The sequence below is a fragment of the Lycorma delicatula genome, chromosome 2 (assembly GCF_047948215.1).
Source record: "Lycorma delicatula isolate Av1 chromosome 2, ASM4794821v1, whole genome shotgun sequence".
Taxonomy (NCBI): Eukaryota; Metazoa; Arthropoda; class Insecta; order Hemiptera; family Fulgoridae; genus Lycorma; species Lycorma delicatula.
Window position 1 is genome coordinate 32,514,440 of NC_134456.1, and position 22,327 is coordinate 32,536,766.

A 22,327-nucleotide genomic window follows, 5' to 3' on the forward strand; every position below is an offset into this window, starting at 1 on the left:
AAACCAACTACCAAAGAATACTGGTATCCACAGTCTAGCATTCAAATACATATAAAAGCAACTGCCTTCACAGGCAATTGTCTGTAAAGGCAACTGCTATTCTAAGTCAAACTCTCGACTTCAAATACAAAACATTTCTTAGAAAGGGTTTTATTTACTTCTCTTTTTAATTTAGAAAAGTATGGTTGATTTATAATGAACATGTGTTATTTAAGTTATGTAAATGTTAAAACCTTTTTTTTAATATAAATATAAAAAAAAGATAAAAGTAAAATTTAAACATTATCGTGGCCCTTTTATCTAATTGACTTCTAATTTCTAATATTTATCATGTTAAAGATATTATACATTTTTCCCTTTTTAATATCAGGGTATTTCAGAGAAATAACCAAAACAGATTTTAAACGTTTACTTATTTGAAAATTTGAGATATTATTCCTTTCAGGATGTCTTGTTATACAATAATTTCTTATTATATACATAATTACTCATATATATATATATATATATATATATATATATACACAAGACAGGTACGTGCTGCATTCTATGCACACATATAATTTACTCTTATAATACATGAATCAGTAAGCTCAAATATATTTTTATAACACTAAGTATGAAAGAATCCAATGTTTTATATCTCATAAGGAGAGGTAAGGAATAAAATGAACATTAAGTGTTTAACACGGATTTCATGAATTCATTAAAAAAAAAGAAAATTAATACTGTTACAAAAAATAAACAACATCTGTTTAGCAATATGAAATAAAAAATGTTATGCAATATGACATTTCAAAACTGTTTTGGAAATATTAATTATGATTTGGCTCTTCTGAAAATTCCTACACTTCAGTAGACCTACTTGCAAATCCTCTGGTATCTTATAGGTTTTGGCTAATTAACTCGCTATGATACCTTCTCCGCACTCAGCTCTCATGTCCATGATAAAGTTTTAATTTTATTTTTTAAGATTAAATTATGCCTACAGGAAGTTTCTAACTGTGCGTCACTGCTCCTAAAGAATAAGCAAGTAACCTAAAAGCAATACTAGATGAGGAGAATTCATTTGTATCAATCTATTGTGTATAAAGGAGACCAACTAAAAACAAGACAAAACCTAAAACTTAATTAATTTTCAAACTTTTTCTGGTAACTTCTTCTAACACTACAATACTCACTACTTTTTACTAATACTAACATTAACTACCTCATCTATTGTAGTTTTTCACATTCCTCAGAAACATTGTTTTGTACTATACATACCAGATGGGTTCCAAGAGTAGAAATTTAAAGTAAAATTACAAATGGTGGAAAATGAAACATTTTATGAATAATTAAAACTACATAAGTCATCCTTATTTATTTCTGTAAGGGCATATCATAAAATGTCTGCATTAATGTAACATTTTTTTAATATTAAAATGTTGTTTTAATGCAACATTAAAACAAATTTTATACTAAGTTGGATCTCATCTTTTACTTTTAAAGCTTTGGTAAGTTTATTTATAGTTAATTTTGCCACAGTTATCCTTTATTAATATTTTTTTATTTGTATAATCTCCTGAAATGTGATAAATTCTTTAGTTATTACAATGTCAGTCAGCAAGATCAAATTCTTAGAATCGATGTTTTGAAATTCACAAAACGTCACTATACGTCACTTTATTTTACATTAATAACTGACATTTTCAAAATTTATTTTTTAATTTTAATTTTGATTACTGTCAAGCCAAAGTTTTTCCAATAAAAATTTAACTAATGCTTGTACATACTTCCTTCCAAGAACATTTTATTATTTTACTCATATTAAGAATGTTAAATAACTGTTTTACACCTTAGGCAATTTACTATTATGCTTTGCACATTATGCTAAATTACTATAATGTTAGAGTATTGGGCTGGAGTTTGCAAAGCTGTGGGATTATCTAAATTTCTTGTGATGTAATGTAACAAGATAACAGAAGCAGTGATGGCATTTAAAATTTCTACCAACTGAAATGACAATATTTTTTCTGACAATATTTTCTTTACAAAGTATTTGAATTCGAGCAGTATGCAGCACTAGTACCACGTGTATATATGTTTCGTAACTTCAAAGAGGCTATCAACATGCCAAAATCTAAATGTTATTAATAATGAATAGAATCTGATAACGGAAAATTTTTGACCAATTATCCAAGAAATTGTGTGACATTGGGATTATTGATGGTTCCATACACATGATTTGATAACCTGAACATGCAAATTGTGAGTGTGAAATCTGAACCAAAGCTGCTTTTGGTTGAAAACCAAGATTTGTTTTGATGTTGTACAGGACATGATGGCATGGACAATCAGTGATACTAACTTCCTTATGACAGTGAACAATTGATGATTCTTAAGTATATAGGTACTACAGCCCAGAAACTGAAGCTAAGTCTTGCTGTAGAAAGTCACTATCACTCCAAAGCTGAAGAAAATAAGGTGAGGAACAAAGTGAAAGATGTTGACTTTTTTATTTCGGTTACTGCAAAGTTGTGCAACAAGAATGTAGTTGAAAAGGTAAGTATCAATAAATAATATTTAGAAGTTTTTCATCATCTTTATGACAAAGTTTTGCTCAAATGACCAGACCTATGGAATCGTGCCAAGTAGCAGTTGCATTACAATAACATGCTCACCCATTCATCACATCAAATCCAGGATTTCTTGGTCAAGTACAGAATTCGTCATCTTTGCCAGGCTTCTTAGTCAGCAAACATGGCTTCTCGTGATTTATAGTAGTTCTCCAAACAGAAGATGTCACTGAAAGTCCCATTTGATAGCCAGAAGGATACAATGAACACAACACAGCCAGCCCATGGTCTTTCCAAAAGATTACTGCAAAAAATGTTTTAAAAAATGGAAGGGGGGTTGGATTGTGTGTGAAGTCACAAGGAAAGTAACTTGAAGAATAGCAGGATTGAAATCCACTTAGTATGCTAATTTTTTTTTCATGACCTATGATCAAATAATTTTTGAACATACCTTGTGTTTTTCAGTTATATGCTAAAATTTTAAATTGTATGGTATGGCATACAATTACACTGGGGAACAAAAAAGAACTCTTTTTTTGTCTCACAAAGAAAAATATGCGATTCTGATAGTATTTTTTCTCCTGAATTCAAATATGATATCGGGTTTTTCCCATCACACAAGGTCTCTGAGACACAGGCATTTATAATTTCAAACATTTTAATACTTTCTGCATTCTTAACTACACAATATTCAAACATTTGACCCACCTAGAAGGTAAGAAATGAAGATTTTCTGCTATATTTCACCTGTGGAGCATCCCTCTTGATGGTCCAACAACAATTGGCCAGCATATTAGGATATAGCTCTTTTCCATAGCTGAAATCTCCTGATGAAAGTGTTCCACGTGCTCATTGCGCCAAGATTTTCCGGGAAAAAATCTAGGTGCGAGTGCAGGAAGTGTACTTTTAAGGGCATATTACAACCCAAATTTTTATAAGATGTTATAAGATCGTTGACAATATCATGGTAATTTTCTACCTTTAGATATCCCAAAAACTCTGAGTAACATTTTTTAATGCTATGCCAAGCTGCTTTCTCCAGTGGATTCAATAGTTCCTCAAACTTTTCACCATGCAGTAATGATCGTATTTGAGGACCCAAAAATATTCCTTCTTTAATTTTTGCATCACTAATTTTAGGAGACTTCTGTTTTAAGTACATGAAACCAGGAGTACTGTCCATGGTCTTCATAAAATTCTTTGTTAATCCTAGATTGATATGTAATGGAGGTATACACACATTTTTAGGATTACACAATAGGTCATGTTTCACATTTTTCTGTTTAGGAATGAGTGATTCATGTTTAGGCAATTTTTTTCTAATGAAATGGTTTTTTCTGCCCCTACTATCCATTCATACAAAAAATAACAGTATTTTGTGTAACCAAGCTGCAGACCAAGAATACGTGCACAATTACCTTCAAATCACCACAAATACTCCATTCACAGACTGCATAGAGAAGCTTTTCCAATATAAATTTAAAGTTTTCATATGTCTCTTTCATACTAGCAGCGTGGGCCACAGGTACTGATGGGAATTTATTGCCATTATGCAGAAACACAGCTTTTAAAATAACTTTTTATTGTAATCAATGAACAAGTGCTATACTGTTAGGTTATGTTCATTACAAAGTGTCTCCGTAAGAGAAGAAATGTCACTACAAAACACTAAGCAATTTTCTTCAACAAAAATAGTCTTTAAGTTCAGAATGATAATTTTTTAAGTACATATCTCTGTACCTTTTTGAAGAAGATTCCATCCCTTTAGAGGGGAAGCAAGCATTTCAGACTGTTTTTTGGGTAACTTTAAATCTCGTATGATCTTTAAGATTTTCTTGAGTCGGTAAATGAGGCTCAGATGAACTGCTGTGTTCAAAAGTTGTATCACCAGAATCTGTTTCTTTTTCTTCCTTACTTTCATCAGACTCTGAGCTCTCTTCATCTAATGTCACATGTTCTGGAGGCTTTGGATGGGAAATTCTTCGCAGTGTGGAACTGGTCTCATTGTAGATTGCAAGTTAGGGTACATACCACTGCATGTTTTGATTTTGATGTAATCCCTCAACGTTTGTTAAGCAGAAATACCAGTCAGAAGAGTGATCTTTGGTTTTTTTTAACCTCCGGGACCACTGTTAGGCATTGCTTCAGAGGAAAAATTGTTAGGATGATTTAAACAAACTCCAGGTATTTTGTAACCAACAACTAATTAAAAGAAATAAAGTTGTAAATATGTAATACATAATAATTCACACACACAAAGCACTCACAATGACTAGTTCACTACTATCTCACAACTGGCATCGTTATGATGAATGTGTGCTACACTAGATCACATTTGTACACGTCTGAACCACGCACAACAGTAGAAACGCTACCCTTTGAGTTGGCTCATTTGTCTTTGGCTGAGGAGCACTGTAAATACTGCAAGTAAAGTTTCTAAACTTAATTTTGAAGGTATCTACCTCATGGTAATAGATTAGAGAAAAATAATATTTCAATTATTTTTCAAATGATATGATTTATATTGTGGCCATAACTCCTCAATCCTTACAAAAACATGCTTTTATCAGAATTCCTCTGAATTTTAATAATTTTCTACATTATTTGTATTTACAGTAAAAAAAATTCATCTTTAGTTTTTTTAATGGCACTCACACTTTTCTGTTTATACAAAGTTGTTCATACTAAATATAGTTTACATACTACTTGAACATGTCTACAGATATAATTTAAAAAATAATACAATTAATTTTATATTGAAAACAGCTATTTATTGAGTCTTAAAAATGAAACTATTCTAAACAGAAATATTTAAAAAATGAATATAACTTTACATTAACAACTAGTTTTAAAACTAAATTTCCAGAAGTAAAAGGATACAAAGCTTTATCTTTATTTAAAAGATCCTGATAAATTTCTTCATATGTAGAACCAAAATCATAAATGTTCGGTCTGTCTGGGGCTGTACCAGGCAGCTTTACTTTATCACCAGTTCCAAATGAGTTAACTTGAAAACCTTTTTTACTGAAAAGAAAGTAATAATAAAAAAAGGATGAACAAATAAAACAGAAACTTTAAAAAACTAATTGCATCAAAATAAAATGTTCTGTCAATTTTATGACCTTATCTAAAATTGTTGCAAATTAATCATCCAAAAAATAATTTAAAATGACAAAAAAATCACCAGTACCAATACCTATTTCAGCAAAAAATCCTAAAAGCATAACTGTGTAATAACAAAATATTAAGATTGTCTGATCAAAGATACAGAGATAACGGTCAGAGTAGTAAATTAATTACATATATTCTAAAAACACATTAAGCACATATGAAACAGAAAGGAGAATTTCAAAATAGTTAAGAAATTAATAATATCAGTAATTACTAAAAATGCAAAATTTATTTTTAAAGATTATAAATCAAATACAAAATGCTGTACAATAAAAGGTAATTGTTGAGGGTACACATCTTAAAATTTAAAAATCTGGATCATAAGCATAAGTATCACTATTTCAAAGAATTAACAAGAATGATCAATGGCAACTAATGATCTAACAAGTCAAAAAACATTCCAAAGCAGTCAACATAATCCATTTCTTGCTATAATGCCTTCTAAATCCAAACTGAGAGAAACTGAAACATCTTCCAAAACTTAGAATAAATTAAAAAAAAGTTTATAAATAATTATCATGATTACAGGTTGACTTTTGAAATGGGTACAACAAATTTTTCAACTTCAGGAAACAGTCATGAACTAGAGGCTATAACAGGTATTATCCTACACACACACTGGCAGCCATCATATTTCAATTTGAGGTCCATAATCCAACAAACAATATTTACTAGTGATCATCCTAAATGTTTACTATTAGCAATGGAAAGTAACTTTATGAGAAAATGCTGGAACATAATTTTGAATATCAGAATAAATTTTAAGGCACATTTAATATAAAAAAAAGGGTGTTGAAAAGTTCAACAATTCTCGAGTTCATAATTTTCTCATACACTTCTTAATGAAATATTCTTATTATTTTTCTTTTCAAGAGGAAACAGGAGGTATCCTATTCATTAGCATAACTTAAAAACTTATATCAAAGTAACATTTTCAAGGTTATTCACTTGAAAATGTTACAACTATGAGACTGTAAAAATAGTAGTTACCAAACTTAAATGATTGATTCACTGAGTAACAAGAAATTTTCAAACTCTGATCATATGTTCAATGTACTGAAAAAAGAAAAGATATTAAGGATCAATAATTTTGTCTAAAGATCAATCAATCATGGCATCAACAAAATCATTACAGCTCCTAAAACAAAAGATATCAAGAAGGAGGAAATGTATTCATATATTGTATTATATAATATTAATTCTATTAATGGTATATAAGTATTGTAGAAAAAAATCAGATAGTTAATATTACTTATGATTCTACAAATGGCAATGTTCTGCTGAATAGATTCCAAAGAAAATTAATTAAAAGAGAAAAATTCATAGTCAAATTTTTAAATAATAGGTAGTTATGGATTCAAACAGGTCAAACTGTATGGCAGATTTCTAATGTTGATAATTATATGAATAGTAATATTATTGAATTTAAATAGAATTAATTGATAAGATTTCTTTTTTATTGTAGTCCATTCATAACACTGTGGATGTTGTCAATTTTTATTTTGGATAGATATAAAAGTTTGAGTTCATTATTAATTCACGGAGATGTATACTTATATAAATATTATCACCTATAAAGGGAAGTCCAAATTCCTACCTTACATAAAGTTAACTATCTGTAAATTTTTCTGGTCCTGATCATGAAATTTTCCTTCATTTTCTTTTTCTTAGTCATCATTTCTTTCTTCCTTCCATTCAAAGACGTTTTTAATATCTTGAAAACTAAATTAAAAAAATCTTTTATCATCCATAAAGAATAAATTCTACCATTTATATTTGATAACTCCAAAAAAGCTTATCTAAGGAAGTTATTGCACTTGCATTTTTTATATTAATTCCTGCAGTAATAAGCATGTGATAAATATGTAGAGTTTATCTGGATCATCTTTTTCTCCATGACCCACCGGGTTGGTCTAGTGGTGAACGCGTCTTCCCAAATCAGCTGATTTGTAAGCTGAGAGTTCCAGCGTTCAAGTTCTAGTAAAGCCAGTTATTTTTACATGGACTTGAATACTAGATCGTGGATACCGGTGTTCTTTGGTGGTTGGGATTCAATTAACCACACATCTCAGGAATGGTCGAACTGAGAATGTACAAGACTACACTTCATTTACGCTCATACATATCATCCTCTGAAGAATTATCTAAACGGTAGTTACCGGAGGCTAAACAGGAAAAAGAAAGATCTTTTTCTCCACGAGTCATCCATTTTTTTCCCAATTTGGGCTTGTCAAACATCGTTCTCAAGGTCTATCACATTTTTTTTTTGTTTTGTAAAGCTGTGTTGCATCCAATGCGGTTCCTAGTTGCTAAGAAATGTTTACTGGGATGAGACTTATGTTCAAATAATCAGCATTTGTTTATATATCAATCACTAAAGGAAAAGAGACCTTGTCATAAATTCTGTCTGGTAACAAATTTATGTAATCTAATTTGTCGGGTAACAAATGCTACTTTAGTAACTGTGTTCACATAATGTTTTTCATAGTTTACTAGGATTTTCAGTCCTACCTCTTAAATAATTTTGGGTCAGATTTGAAATATGTAGTGAAGTGAATAAAAACCAGTATTTACTTTTACTTGCAAATATACAAGTGTTTACTTGCAGTTCTGTGAATAAACAACGGTAAACTAAATACTTGACAAGTATTCTCTTTACTTGTAAAATAGGGAAGTGAATAACCTTTACTTATCAAGCGTTTACTTGTAACTACACGCAATTACTGATTCCGGTCAGACTTTACTTAAAACGAGTGAATAAAATCCTAAGTTCGAAAGAGTATTCAAGTATTTACTGGTAGAATTTCAAGGTAGCTATTTAGTAACCTTATCAAACTTTCATTTAATTTTTTATAATTGGTATGGCTGCCTTTGTCAACATTCGTCAACCAAAAACTTACAAAGAAAGGCGAGTATTGAGTCCAAGAAGATATGAAGAACTAATTCGTTGTACAAAAGAATCAGTTGAATTTTTGACGAACGCTTTTTTGGAAAAAAGTAATGAAAAGCGAGGAGGTGCTCTGTCATCGCAACAGAAGATGGAAGTATTTTTGTGGTACTTATCAGACCCTGGATTTCAAAACGGTGTCAGTGAAGACTTCGGGATTCACCGTTCTACAGTATGCAAAACTTTCGATTATGTTCTGAATAAAATAAACGAAAAGGCATCTGAGTGGATTCACTTTCCACAGAATGCTCATGAGTTAAATGAAGCCAAGAGAAAATGGAGTTCTCCCTTTAAAATGCCGAGTGTAATAGGTACTGTGGATTGCACGCACTTAGAAATAAATAAATCAGCACGCTACGGAGATTGTTACGTAAACCGTAAGAAGTATCCCAGCATCAACGTTCAGGTAACATGTGATTCCACTGAAAAAATCACTAGCGTTGATGCTTCTTGGCCGGGTAGCACCCATGACAGTCGCATTTGGAATCGGAGCAGTGTTTGCCAAACCACGGCTAAATTTAATGGTACGGTATGCCTTTTGGGAGACAGTTTTAAAACACTGTTACGAAATCATTTTATATGGCATCTAAGTCGCTTATTTTGTTTATACGATGTAAAATGTTTTATTTAGACTAGAAAGAATATGACCATTTTTTCTCTCAGAAATGTATAGCTTATCTTCTAGCAACATATCGATCTATTGGAACACATAATAAATTATTATATACGGTACACAAAAAAAAGTAGGAATTTGTGGTCATAAATACGTCACTTTACTTGAGGTCTATAAATATATTTCCTGACAAATGATATCGGTAAACATGTATTACATAACGATTCGTAATGAATAAGAGTTTACAGTAAAAATGGTTTTTTGTCAATATGAATAGCCTTTTGAGTGGTGGAAATTTTTATAAAACGTAGTTTTCTGAATCTACGTTCACTTATACTAACATATGTTACTAATCTGTGATTTATGACACAGGTTTTTCATCATATTTTGCCCAATTTTCAACCGATTTGCTTGAAAGTATTATTTTTAAAATCAGCAAACTATGTTTCATAACAGAAAGCAAAAAAAAAAAAAAAATTTTGCTAATAAAAAACGAGGTAGAAATGCGCAAAATAATTCTGCAATTAAATTATCATAATTTTTGAGGCAATCAGATACAAACATATTTTCGCGGATACCAATCAACCGCGGATCATTGTGATGGGAAAAGATTAAAACAAAAGAAACGTTTGATGTATTGACAAACGTGTCTGAACATGATGATGTACAGGATATGAATCATATAAGTGTTTACTTGATAAGTAAAGAGAATACTGGATAAGTAAAAGCAAAATGGGAAAACTACTGGCAAATACTTGGACAACTATAAATATTACAAGTGTTTACTTATAAGTATAAGTAAAAGGTTATTCACTTAGTCTCAAGGGTTTACTTTACTTGACCAGTATTTACTTTAAAGTAAAAGGTATAGTTTATTCACTTCACTAATGGATGTTAACTCTGCCATTATGTCAAGAAGATGAGAATATTTTATGTGATCATACATTTTACATTCTTCTGCAATTTTTTATATTTACACTATTTTATCTAAAAAAAAGGTTATTTTTTTTCTAATTATCAAGGCATCATATTGATAATAATGGAATAGGGACATTTCAAACAACATAATGATCAAAACAAAAAATTTATATTCTTCTAATTTCTAATAAAAATTATGTACGAATTATTAAAAACATTATGGTAAATTTCAAGAATATCTCACATTCCATACAATTATTGAATATTGTACAATATATTCAATGCACAATATAAGAATAATAATTTCTTATTAACACTTCAGCACAAAACATTTTTCACCCACCAATGAATCAATTTATTAATTTTATACTGGTAATCTGAATATCTCTTACAGATAATAATAATAATAATAATCTTTTTCCAACATAAAAGGTATGTTTACCTTTACTTGCAGTTAATAATTTATTATTTTTGATATTTCTAAAATTAAAAATAGTGTTTATCACAAAAAACACATTCCTTCCACACAAGTTCCTTGTCTAATGACACTTTTAAACAATACATCTTATATATCAAGTAAACGTCAATTTGAAAACAAGAAAAATAAATACAGTTACAATCTAAGACTGAAAAACCACCTACAAATAATTAACACTTAACAAACATGTGCGATTCAAATCAATCACCTGTTCCTAAAATTCAGTTTTTAACAAAAACAGACAGAATACTTATAATTTTTTTTTAACCAAAAAAAAAAATTTACTTCATAATAAGCAGTACGTGTCAGGCTATCTAATCTTACATTATATAGCACACAATCTATTTACAGGTACTGGAGCTACAAAAACATGGTAAAATATCCCATTTATACAAAATGACAAGAAAAAAGGCAAGGAAGTTTTCATATTTCTTCAACAACATATTCACACTAACAAAGATTCAGATATACACTACTAGGTATGAATGATTGTAATACTGAACTGGCAGAGGATAAATGAACCTGTTGTTAAGTAAAGTTAATGACGATTAAGAGTGGCAACAAAAAATTTGGTAGGCTACAGAAATAACAAAAATTACTCTTAACTAATTGTAGCGACATATTGTTTTAATTCCAGAAGAATGAAAAGAGGTCTCTTTCTTCATTCAATTGGGAGACTAAGTACCATATTCTAGATTGAAGATGCTCTCTACAAACAATCTTGTAAAGCATCAGTGAATTGCTGAATTTAATGTGATACAAACATATCATTTAACTTTTGACTGTCTTATATAAATGTATTTATAATGATCCAAGGCCATATCAATTAATTCTGAGAAATTCATGTCATACCACAAAATCATAACCAAAGGTAGTAATATATGTCTGTCAAGATGGCTGAGTTACACCTACTGCATCCAGTGTTACTTTTAATATCCAGAAACTATAAACTATTTAAAAACTTAATTTTCTTATGTGCAGGCAAAACTATATTTATAAACTGATTTAAACAAGTTTTTCAGCAAACTGGAATAATAAATAATTATTCAATATTTCACAAATTTTTTGATTGCATATATATATATATATATATATATATATATATATATATATATATATAATAAATTTATATCAACCCTGTAATTTAAAAAAAATAATTGGAATCAAGCTCAGTCAACTTAAATGTAGTCAAACCTTTTTCCATCCTTTTTTTTAGAGAAAAAATTTATTATGTTTTGACTATTCCATTTTTTAGTTTTGGGGGTGGAGGGGGGAGTTTTATAATTTTTTACTAAATATTTAAATAATCTCATAACTAGTAATTGCTGTAATGAGTTTATCAAAAAAATAAATACACAAATTGTGAAAGCAGATACAGTTAAATAAACTTTCATGCCGGCCTCCATGGCGCGAGTGTTATCATCTTGACCTTTCATCCAGAGGTCCCAGGTTCAAATCCCAGTCAGGTATGGCATTTTCACACACGCTGCAAATCATTCATCTCATCCTCTGAAGTAATACCTAACGATGGTCTTGGGAGGTTAAAAAAAAATAAACTTTCATATTAATATTGCATGCATTTAACACTGGCTTCCTGCACAGCAATTTTTTAGAGTAAGTATGATTATTAAAAAAGACCCATATTCCACTCCATATAATGAAGAATGATAGACATACCAAAATAGTATTAAGAAGATAATAGTTGTTTTCATGTTTTATAATCATTTGAAATTCAATAGCATTCCCAATACCTTAAGTGCTTAGTAATATTCAGATCAGGAGATCCATCTGCTGGTCGGTCATTCAGAATTTCGAAGATGCCAACAACAGTGTTGGCATCTACTAGTTCTAACCTTATATCTGCTTTGAAATATAGGATGTCAGGAAAAAATTTATTGGCTCAATGGTGTTTGTATTCATCTTGCAAAAATGGATTTTTTTTTTGTAAAACAACATTCCTGAAGCATTCATCATTCCATGATTCTCCTCCTTTTTAATAATCCAAACCATTCTCTTTGCTGTGAAGCAAATAAACAATTTCCCAGGCTGTAATTGTCCCAATTTGTTTTTTTGTCATGTTGGTAAATTATTCCTAATGTATGTTTATGTATATATTGGATGCTTAATTTATTATTGGCTGTTGAAAAGGTTACATATATTTTGGTAAGGTCAATGATTTTTAACTTTAGGAAAAAATGGAACAAAGAATTTGCATTAAATTTTGCTTTAAGAATGGAATAAAGTGCAGCACTGTATTGGAAATGTTGAATATTGATTTTGGTGATTTTTCTATGAATTAAACAAGCATTTACAAGTGGTAAAACAATTCCAAGAAGGCTGCAAAGACGTTGAAGATGATGAGTGCTCTAGACATCCCGCTGAATCACTATCAGAGTCAATAAGGATTAGTAACCCTATGCCATTTGCTGAACCAATGCAAAGAAAATACCTGGATTTGTGTGAATTAATTCATGGCAATTGCATCACAATAATCCACCAACTCGCTCTTCACTGTTCGTGAATTTTTGGCCAAAAACAAAAATATTATGATATCTCAGACTCCATATTCGCTGGACATGGCCTCCAATGACTTCTTTCTATTCTCCAAGCTTAAAAAAACCATGAAAGATGAAGTTTTGCCAACACTGAAGAGATAAAGAGAGAATTGCTGAAGGAGCTAAATATGCTGTACTAGAAATTGCATTCCAGAGGTGCTTTGAAGAATGGAAAAAGCACTGGCACAAATGTATTATATCTGAAAAGGACTACTCTGAAGGTGACAAAATCAATATTGATGAATAAATAATAAATTTTTTTAGAAAAACTAAAATTTTGCGTATTTTTTTATTAAACCTCATATGTAAGTACTTTCTGTAAAATGTTATAATGCAAAGTGAATCTTAAGTGAAATGTTAATGAAAAACATTTTTTAATGCAATTTTTTTTAAAATGCATAGTATATTTTAAATACTACAAGGTTTTCTATTGCTTTTCAGCAATTAACCCACATACTACAGGATACTATCATTATAAATGTGACTTCTATATTATTTTAATATCAATTCCAGTATTTTTTAATCAAGTCCAGAAACACAATTTCTTGTTGCCAAGCTATACATATCAGACCTGACAACTAGGTATGCATTATTTCTATTTCACAAAAAAAATGTAAAGTATTGTGTAACAGACCTCCTGCAGAGATTTCAGATGACCTCTGTTTACAGATAATTGACACAATCATATTTCTTCCACTTCTGAAATGAAGCAGGATATAGCTTCACAACAAAAGTGGATATATTCATTTGTTGGTGTACACTAGATGTCTATCTTTCTAATGGGTTATATGCAAATAAAGCGCCTGGGGTATAAGAGATAGGACCAAAGCTCAAATCTGTTTGATTATCAAAGGTATATTCTCTGACAATAATAATATTCACTGTAGTCAGTCCCAATGATAGAGCAAAAATGTCACTTATAGAGCTGAAATGAATCTTCTCATATCAGTGAGCTTAATATGTTGTGAACTAATCATATATCATTTGATTAGTCAAGAAGGCAATAATAATCATCTCCACTGCTTACTTTTCTTAGGAAGCCTGGCAAGAGATGCTTATTATACTTTGCTATTATTTTTAAGAGAAGCTTGTGACTTGTGTTGCCTATAACCACTATAACTGACACTTAAAATTGACATATTATTTTTAAAATTCAGCAGTGATGAGATCCTTATTTTTCAACTTTTTACATTTTTTATATACACATCATGTTAGTGCAAAATTATAGAAATACAATTTTTATAACAAACAGTTTAGCTACTGTAAGTCTATATAATAACATAAGGACTGAAGGGGGAAATAGGTAGGTACAGGCTAGAAAAAGGTCACGTTTCTATAGAAGACAGTATAGATCAATATTTGACTAAAATAAAATACAAAATATGTTATAACGTAGTTGAAAGTGTTACAAGATGTGTTAAAACTTTAAAATTATTAGAAATATATACAACTTTCAAATTATATGAAAATTGTTCTTCCAATGGACCTTTTGAAGCTAATAAGCACTTTCTTCAGTGAAGAAGAAGTCCCATAAGTTCTTTGAAAGTGACTTCCTATGATTTTTAATAATTTTAAAATTACAACTGTAACAAACCAATAACAAAAATCATAATACATCCCAAATTAAAGGCTGTTTTATAAAGAACTAGTACATAAAGAACATATTTTTTTTTTGTCTTCAGTCATTTGACTGGTTTGATGCAGCTCTCCAAGATTCCCTATCTAGTGCTAGTCGTTTCATTTCAGTATACCCTCTACATCCTACATCCCTAACAATTTGTTTTACATATTCCAAACGTGGCCTGCCTACACAATTTTTCCCTTCTACCTGTCCTTCCAATATTAAAGCGACTATTCCAGGATGCCTTAGTATGTGGCCTATAAGTCTGTCTCTTCTTTTAACTATATTTTTCCAAATGCTTCTTTCTTCATCTATTTGCTGCAATACCTCTTCATTTGTCACTTTATCCACCCATCAGATTTTTAACATTCTCCTATAGCACCACATTTCAAAAGCTTCTAATCTTTTCTTCTCAGATATACTCCGATTGTCCAAGTTTCACTTCCATATAAAGCGACACTCCAAACATACACTTTCAAAAATCTTTTCCTGACATTTAAATTAATTTTTGATATAAACAAATTATACTTCTTACTGAAGGCTCATTTAGCTTGTGCTATTTGATATTTTATATCGCTCCTGCTTCGTCCATCTTTAGTAATTCTTAAAAGAACATATAAAACAAAATTTTTTTTATTAAAGAAAAAAGCAGAATAATTCAATTTTTATCATTTTTTCCTAATTCTATTAATCATGGTAAAACAATTACATAATACATAATTAACATAAAATGTCAAAATGTGAATTTTTATTTTTACTTTATTTTACCTGCTTTTTAAGAATTTCTCTATGTAATAGTTACTACATAAATTGATTATTTGACTGTAATGAGCATTTTTTTAAATAGATATTAAAAATTTCAAGAATTATAAATTTGAAATGATGGTTGAAAATAAAATTAAGGAAAGAATCTATTTCAAAATGTTTTCTCTCATCTTTCCTTACTACTGATTTTTTTTTAAAGAATATAGTTTGTTAAATAAGAAAAATTCTATAAATACAAATCAATATTTACTCTGAAAGTATCAGTATATATCACCATGCAAATCAATGAATATAAGAAATTTCTTAATCAAATTGAGGAAAGGAACAAATTACTATGTTAAATGTAGCTCTTCATAAAAAAACAGTATATAAATAAATATAAAACCATCTGATAAAAGAAAATTACAAGTTTTAATAGCCTTATTCTTGGAATTCTTACATTTTTATATAGAGGTGAGCAAAAAATTGACAAACCTGAATTTATTAATTCACTGAAGTGGGAAATTTGCTTTTAGCCTGGTACAATGGATGGTTGGTAATGCTTTACCATATTTTGTCTGTCAGTGTCAGGTGTGCTATAAAAAGACTTATGTGTTTTACACGGTTTCAATATGCATTTACTCTTGAGTGTTTTTTAAAATAGAAATCGTTTTTAAAGTGCCAGGAAGACTTTGCTGTAGTTTTGCCTTGATAAAATGTAACTTGGTAATGTAGATGAACAAAAATGATAAGACCTGTCAACAATTTTAAATGATAAATTTTTAGAATGTGTCTATGCATCTTTGAATTATCATCTCAAATGTATGAAGGCAATCTCAGCAGATTGGAAAGTCAAATGGGAATACCCACAAAAAAATTAAAATTATGTCTATACTGCATTCATGTCATGGAAGAATTGAAAGAAAAAGAGAACTGAAAAGAAAGAAAAAAGAAGCCAATTGTGGAAAAGACTCAATTATTGCAAATGATTTGTGCGTTTTGTTTACTGCAATATTCAGTTCTTTGATAACATTTTCTTCGGTAACGAGACATGGTTTCATCTAAGTGGTTATGTAAACAGCCAGATCAATAATATTGGAGAACCCTCACAATTTCCAAGATACTATGTTGAATTAAAAAAAGATTGGAGTTTGGTGCACAATTTCTCAGAAGAAGTGGGTCAATATTTTTTTTTTGTGTTTCAGTAACAGAACTGACTTCATAACACAGCCACAAGAGCATGAATATGATTGCTGGTTGCAACAGACCATACAGCAAATAACATAATGTTGCTGCTATGTGAGTTCTTTGGGAAGAAAATCATTCCTGTGGCCTATGGCCATCAAGATCATGCAATTTATCTTTCACACATTACTTTTCTTTTGAGTATTTTAAAAGAAAAAGGTGTTCAGAAAGAATCCTTATACAATTGATCAACTCAAATGGAACAATGAATTTTAAATATTCCATATCAGTGTTGCAACCACTGTAAAAGTAATTGTTAATATGAAGAAATGCCTGTTCAGCTGCAAATTGAAAACATTTTGATAATTTATTATAAACAAAATTACTATAACATATAAAATTAACAAATATTTATTTTTTCCTTAAAATTTAATAAAGTTTTTTCACATATTAAGTTTCCATAAGGATTGCATAACGTTTCGCTCACCTGAACTTAAATAGCTAAGATGATTAATTTTTAATGAAATTTAACAGGAATTATGAACTACAATCTTAAGTAAACTTTATTAAGATTAGTATTTTTAAAGACTTTTCGAAGAAACAGTATTACTTTTGGTTGCATGTTGTGCATGGTGGGGGGGGGGGGGAAGAATTTTTTTTTATGTTTTGAGATAAGAAGAGTACAAAAATAATATTCACTTAAATTGGGGTTTCTTTATAGGCCTATGCATAATATTTTGTGGCTTGAAAATCTCCAAAACTACAGGATTAATTTTATTGACATTTAGATACGATGTAGTTATGTATATGTAATTGTGCATATGAAAATTTGATGAAGACTGGATGAATTGTTCTTGAGTTGCACTCAACTTAAGGTAGAAAAAATTTGAGCAGGGTAAGTTAGAAGTGTGACTTGTTATGAAGTTGCAAGCTATAATGTTGGCATTTCTTTACCTGCAGTATCTACTGTTAGCAATACTGTTCAGCGTATTCAAGTAATTCTAGCCGAGAGTAAAAAGGATTTAAAAGAAACAATGAACGGCATAGATGAAGTCCTACGCAAGAACTATCGCATGAAAATAAACAAGAAGAAAACGAAAGTAATGAAATGTAGTAGAAATAACAAAGATGGATCACTGAATGTGAAAATAGGAGGAGAAAAGATTATGAAGATAGAAGAATTTTGTTATTTGGAAAGTAGAATTACTAAAGATGGACGAAGCAGGAGCGACATAAAATGCCAAATAGCACAAGCAAAACGAGCCTTCAGTAAGAAATATAATTTGTTTACATCAAAAATTAATTTAAATGTCAGGAAAAGATTTTTGAAAGTATATGTTTGGAGTGTCGCTTTATATGGAAGTGAAACTTGGACAATCGGAGTATCTGAGAAGAAAAGATTAGAAGCTTTTGAAATGTGGTGCTATAGGAGAATGTTAAAAATCTGATGGGTGGATAAAGTGACAAATGAAGAGGTATTGCGGCAAATAGATGAAGAAAGAAGCATTTGGAAAAATATAGTTAAAAGAAGAGATAGACTTATAGGCCACATACTAAGGCATCCTCCTGGAATAGTTGCTTTAATATTGGAAGGACAGGTAGAAGGAAAAAATTGTGTAGGCAGGCCACGTTTGGAATATGTAAAACAAATTGTTAGGTATGTAGGATGTAGAGGGTATACTGAAATGAAACGACTAGCACTGGATAGGGAATCTTGGAGAGCTGCATCAAACCAGTCAAATGACTGAAGACAAAAAAAAAAATATATGAGAAAAAAAAACAATTTTCAAACATTTTTACTCTTCCATAAAACTAATAATAGTTCAAAAGATATTTGCAAAAAATCCTCTTTAGTTTGTTAAATACATCAATTGCATTAAGCACAAACTTGGACAGTGATAACTCGAACAGAAATTAAAAGGATAAGAGAAATACTTGTATTTTTAGAAAAAAAAACTGATGTGGACACCACATGACTTCCTTGTATACCTATTAAATTACATATATAAATTTTTTTTTAAATGAAGACAAAATTTTATTTCATTAATAACTTCTGATGGTTTTTCATATTTTTTTGTTTTTATTATTGAATTATTTATAATTTTTGTTTAAATCGGAGGTGAATAATTATCAATAATTCAAATTTAAATAAAATAAAAAAGGAGATGAAGTCTGATTTGAACCATGTGCCTTCTTCCCCTTATTAGATTCAAATATGATTAATTAAAATTTGATTTGTCTGTAACTCTGGAACTACTGAAAATAAGTACCACTTTTGATATATTGTTAAAAATCTCTCAATGAGGGCTTATCACTATTTAAGAAAAAGTCCAAAACATATTTTTTTTTTGGATTTTGGTCTTTTTTGGGCACTTTTATTCCAATCAATAGCATTCAAAAGGGGAGGTGTACAACAGTCCTAAATTTAAAATTTCAACAACCTATGACTTATTGTTTTTGAGTTATGCAAGATACATACATATAGACGTCATCCCCAAACTAGTCAAAACAGATTCAGGGATGGCCAAAATGGATGTTTCTGTTGAAATCTGAAATATTTTGTGATCACAATACTTCCTTTACTTTGTACAAGTAAAAAGCTGGTCAGAAACATTCCTTCGATCCCATATAAATTTTTGCCGACTTTTTTCAAAATAAATACTGACAATAAAGCAGTTGGCTCTCACAATCAAACTGGTGTCTGGATGCACAGGAAAGATTTTAATAAATTTTAGTTAACATTTAATTCTTTGAATGCTACAAGAAAGATATTAACATCCTCATAAAAAGAATTTCTGTTATAAATGATGATGAAATTTCATTACACTTTTGAATAAAACATTACAGATCGAACTTTCAAAATTAATGTCAGAATAATTTTTAGATTTATAAAATTGTATAAACAATAAGTTGCACAAACCTTAAAAATGCATGTGCTTCCATACTCCGATTCATATTGCTTGAACAAACAACAGCTATGTTAAGGTTGGAAGCTGGCATAGCTGTTATATATACTATCAACAGTAACAGACACAAATACAACAACCTGTAACAACTACAAATAAAAATTCTTAGAAAATATTTACTTAATTTTCAAACAAAATTGAATTACTACTGAGCAACAAAAACCCACACAGTATAAATATAAGTGATAATAGTTGCTTAAAAGCTGACAGATTTGGATTTTGTACTCCACTCATCAAACTAAATTAGATTTATGAAATAGGAATGACCAACCATGAAATTTCACCGACTGCATGGATTACATTGTTAACAAAGAAAAAAAACAAACTAAAAAAAAAACTTTAATATTAAAAAAGGCAACAGTAATGGTGTAAATATGGCTAAAATATTAAATTAACTATTCCAATAAAATGGTTCGGCCAATGACATAACAAATTGAGTTGCCAGTTTTAATAATCATAGAAGTAGATTTATCTTTTATAAGTAGTTCAAAAGAGTTGAAGTTAATATCAGCAAAACCTCAGTAAATTAAACAGCCATTTGTTATATGTTGTACAACATTAATTTAATTTCTTCTTCCAACTGGTTTTAAAGGAATAAAAATGCTAGTTTTTCATTATCTTAGCTTAATGCTGTATCAGCAATTCTTCAAACTTCTACCGGATTTGCAATTTAATTTCACTAATTTACTTATTAATGTTTTCTTAACAACTTCTCTGGGTTGAAAAATCATACATAACAATGTCATGTTGCACACTGCCATGACTGTATTACTTGGTTGTGGACTTCGTAGTTTGTCAAGTACTACTTTAAACGTAGACATTGATATACATAGTTAAATGAAACCTACACTTTAAAATCACGGTTCAGTAATGTATGTGTCACTAATTCTAAATTGGAAAATAAGTGCAAAGATTTGTACGTTCAAAATGATTGACGCAAAGTATTGTAATTGGATGTAATACCAGATTCAGGTTTCTTTTACAGCAAAAATATTACTGGAAATCCATTTCAAGCAAGGGGAAAGATTTTTTGCTTTGACAAAACTAAAAATTTATCTATTTCCTTCAATGCAAAGCAAATATTAAACATGTATAACTGACTTTAAGACAGCTATTACTTGTATCATTCAAGGAATTTCAAATCTACCATAAATTTTCAATTTATTATAACCACTTTAGGAACTACATTTTTACACTAAATTAAAAAAAACTGTTTTAAATCTATTTTTGCTTTGCGCAAGCATAAAAGCATTTTTACTGTAATGTGAAAAGTAGGTAAATGTAGGTAAGATTAAATCATTTTAAAAATCAATAATAATCCCAAATATAAAAGTTAATCCAAAGTGAAACATATCACAACAAAAGATTACAAACCAAGAAATATTTTCCTATCTGATTTAAAGCTCACGTTATTTTTTCTAAATACTGTGCGATGTGTTTTAGGGAATCGCACTGATAGTTTCAAATTAAAAAATGTAAAGGAACAATGCCCTAGTATGAAACTTATACACATGCATAAAAATGATTTTTGACAATTTAAAAAATGTAATAATAAATGAATGTACGAACTACAAAAACCAAAATCGTCTTATTTATAAGCGTCTGCTGGTTTTCCGTGGAGAAAGGGTTAATTCACAGTTATTTACAAACAAGCGTATCCTACAAGTAACCACTTAACGTCCAAATAACGAGTGATCCGAAATGCTAATAAACTGCATTTCATGAAGTAACCTATGACGAATAAGAACTTTCTTAAATCAAAATTTGTTGCTGATGTTGCATAATTACAGCAGCTGGAATGTGAACTACAAAATGTTAAGTCATAATTTTTCTCTTCTTATTGAAACCGTAACATTTCCCTATTGATTCTATATAAATTAAAAAATTCATTTACATTTAACTTTTTGTATGAAATGTAATGAGATTTACGAATTAACGCTACAGACCTTGTTTTTACTTAACCTTAAATTTGCTCAAAACTATCAAACCGCAAACTACCCTATCTTATTAAAAAATTACTTAATAGAAATCATAAGACAGCTTATAAACAATATAATCTATACATTAGTTGATCATTTTGCATTTCTAACAAAAAAATTGATAAGCGACAACCTAAGAAACTGCCTACGCCATCTTTGAATGGAAATCAACAGGTTATCCAACATCAACTACTACATTTTTTATTCCTTACATTAGTGCCTGTTCTGAAAAATATACTTGAAATTCCATGAAAACGTTTAACAAGAACAGTGCAGAAAACAACAGTTTCATGCAGTTAAATTAATAATCATAGAATTAAGTTATATTCTGAAAACTGATTGATTTTAATCTACGATAAGATAATATAAATTTGTATTTTTTTATAATTTGTAACATTTAATGTACCAATATAATGTAGAAAGAATATACATTTCTCACTACACATTAAATTTACAAATTGTATGTACATAATGAGGCATAGTTTCAATCATAATTTTTTTTCTGCATTGTGTTGCCATCTTACTGATTTCGTTTTAACTGCATGAAAATGAAGCCATTAATTTTTATATAACTGGATAAGGGATTATAGCG

General features: G+C 29.6%; 1 protein-coding gene across 2 annotated transcripts in view; it reads right to left on the reverse strand.

Annotated features, from left to right (window-relative positions):
* Ssu72 (Ssu72 CTD phosphatase) overlaps positions 1–21,913 on the reverse strand; it is a 41,017-nt gene extending 19,104 nt beyond the window's left edge. Inside the window, exons 1-3 of one of the 2 annotated variants that reach the window (XM_075358603.1) lie at positions 21,703–21,913; positions 19,711–19,845; positions 5,439–5,582 (exon numbers count right to left, since the gene is read on the reverse strand). In XM_075358603.1, coding sequence (XP_075214718.1) covers positions 5,439–5,582; positions 19,711–19,790 — 224 coding nt within the window. In that variant the 5' untranslated portion in view covers positions 19,791–19,845; positions 21,703–21,913. Of the gene's footprint in view, positions 1–5,438; positions 5,583–19,710; positions 19,846–21,325; positions 21,470–21,702 lie in introns of those variants that run through there. The other variant, XM_075358604.1, reaches the window with a different exon arrangement.
* Positions 21,914–22,327: the final 414 nt, after the last annotated feature.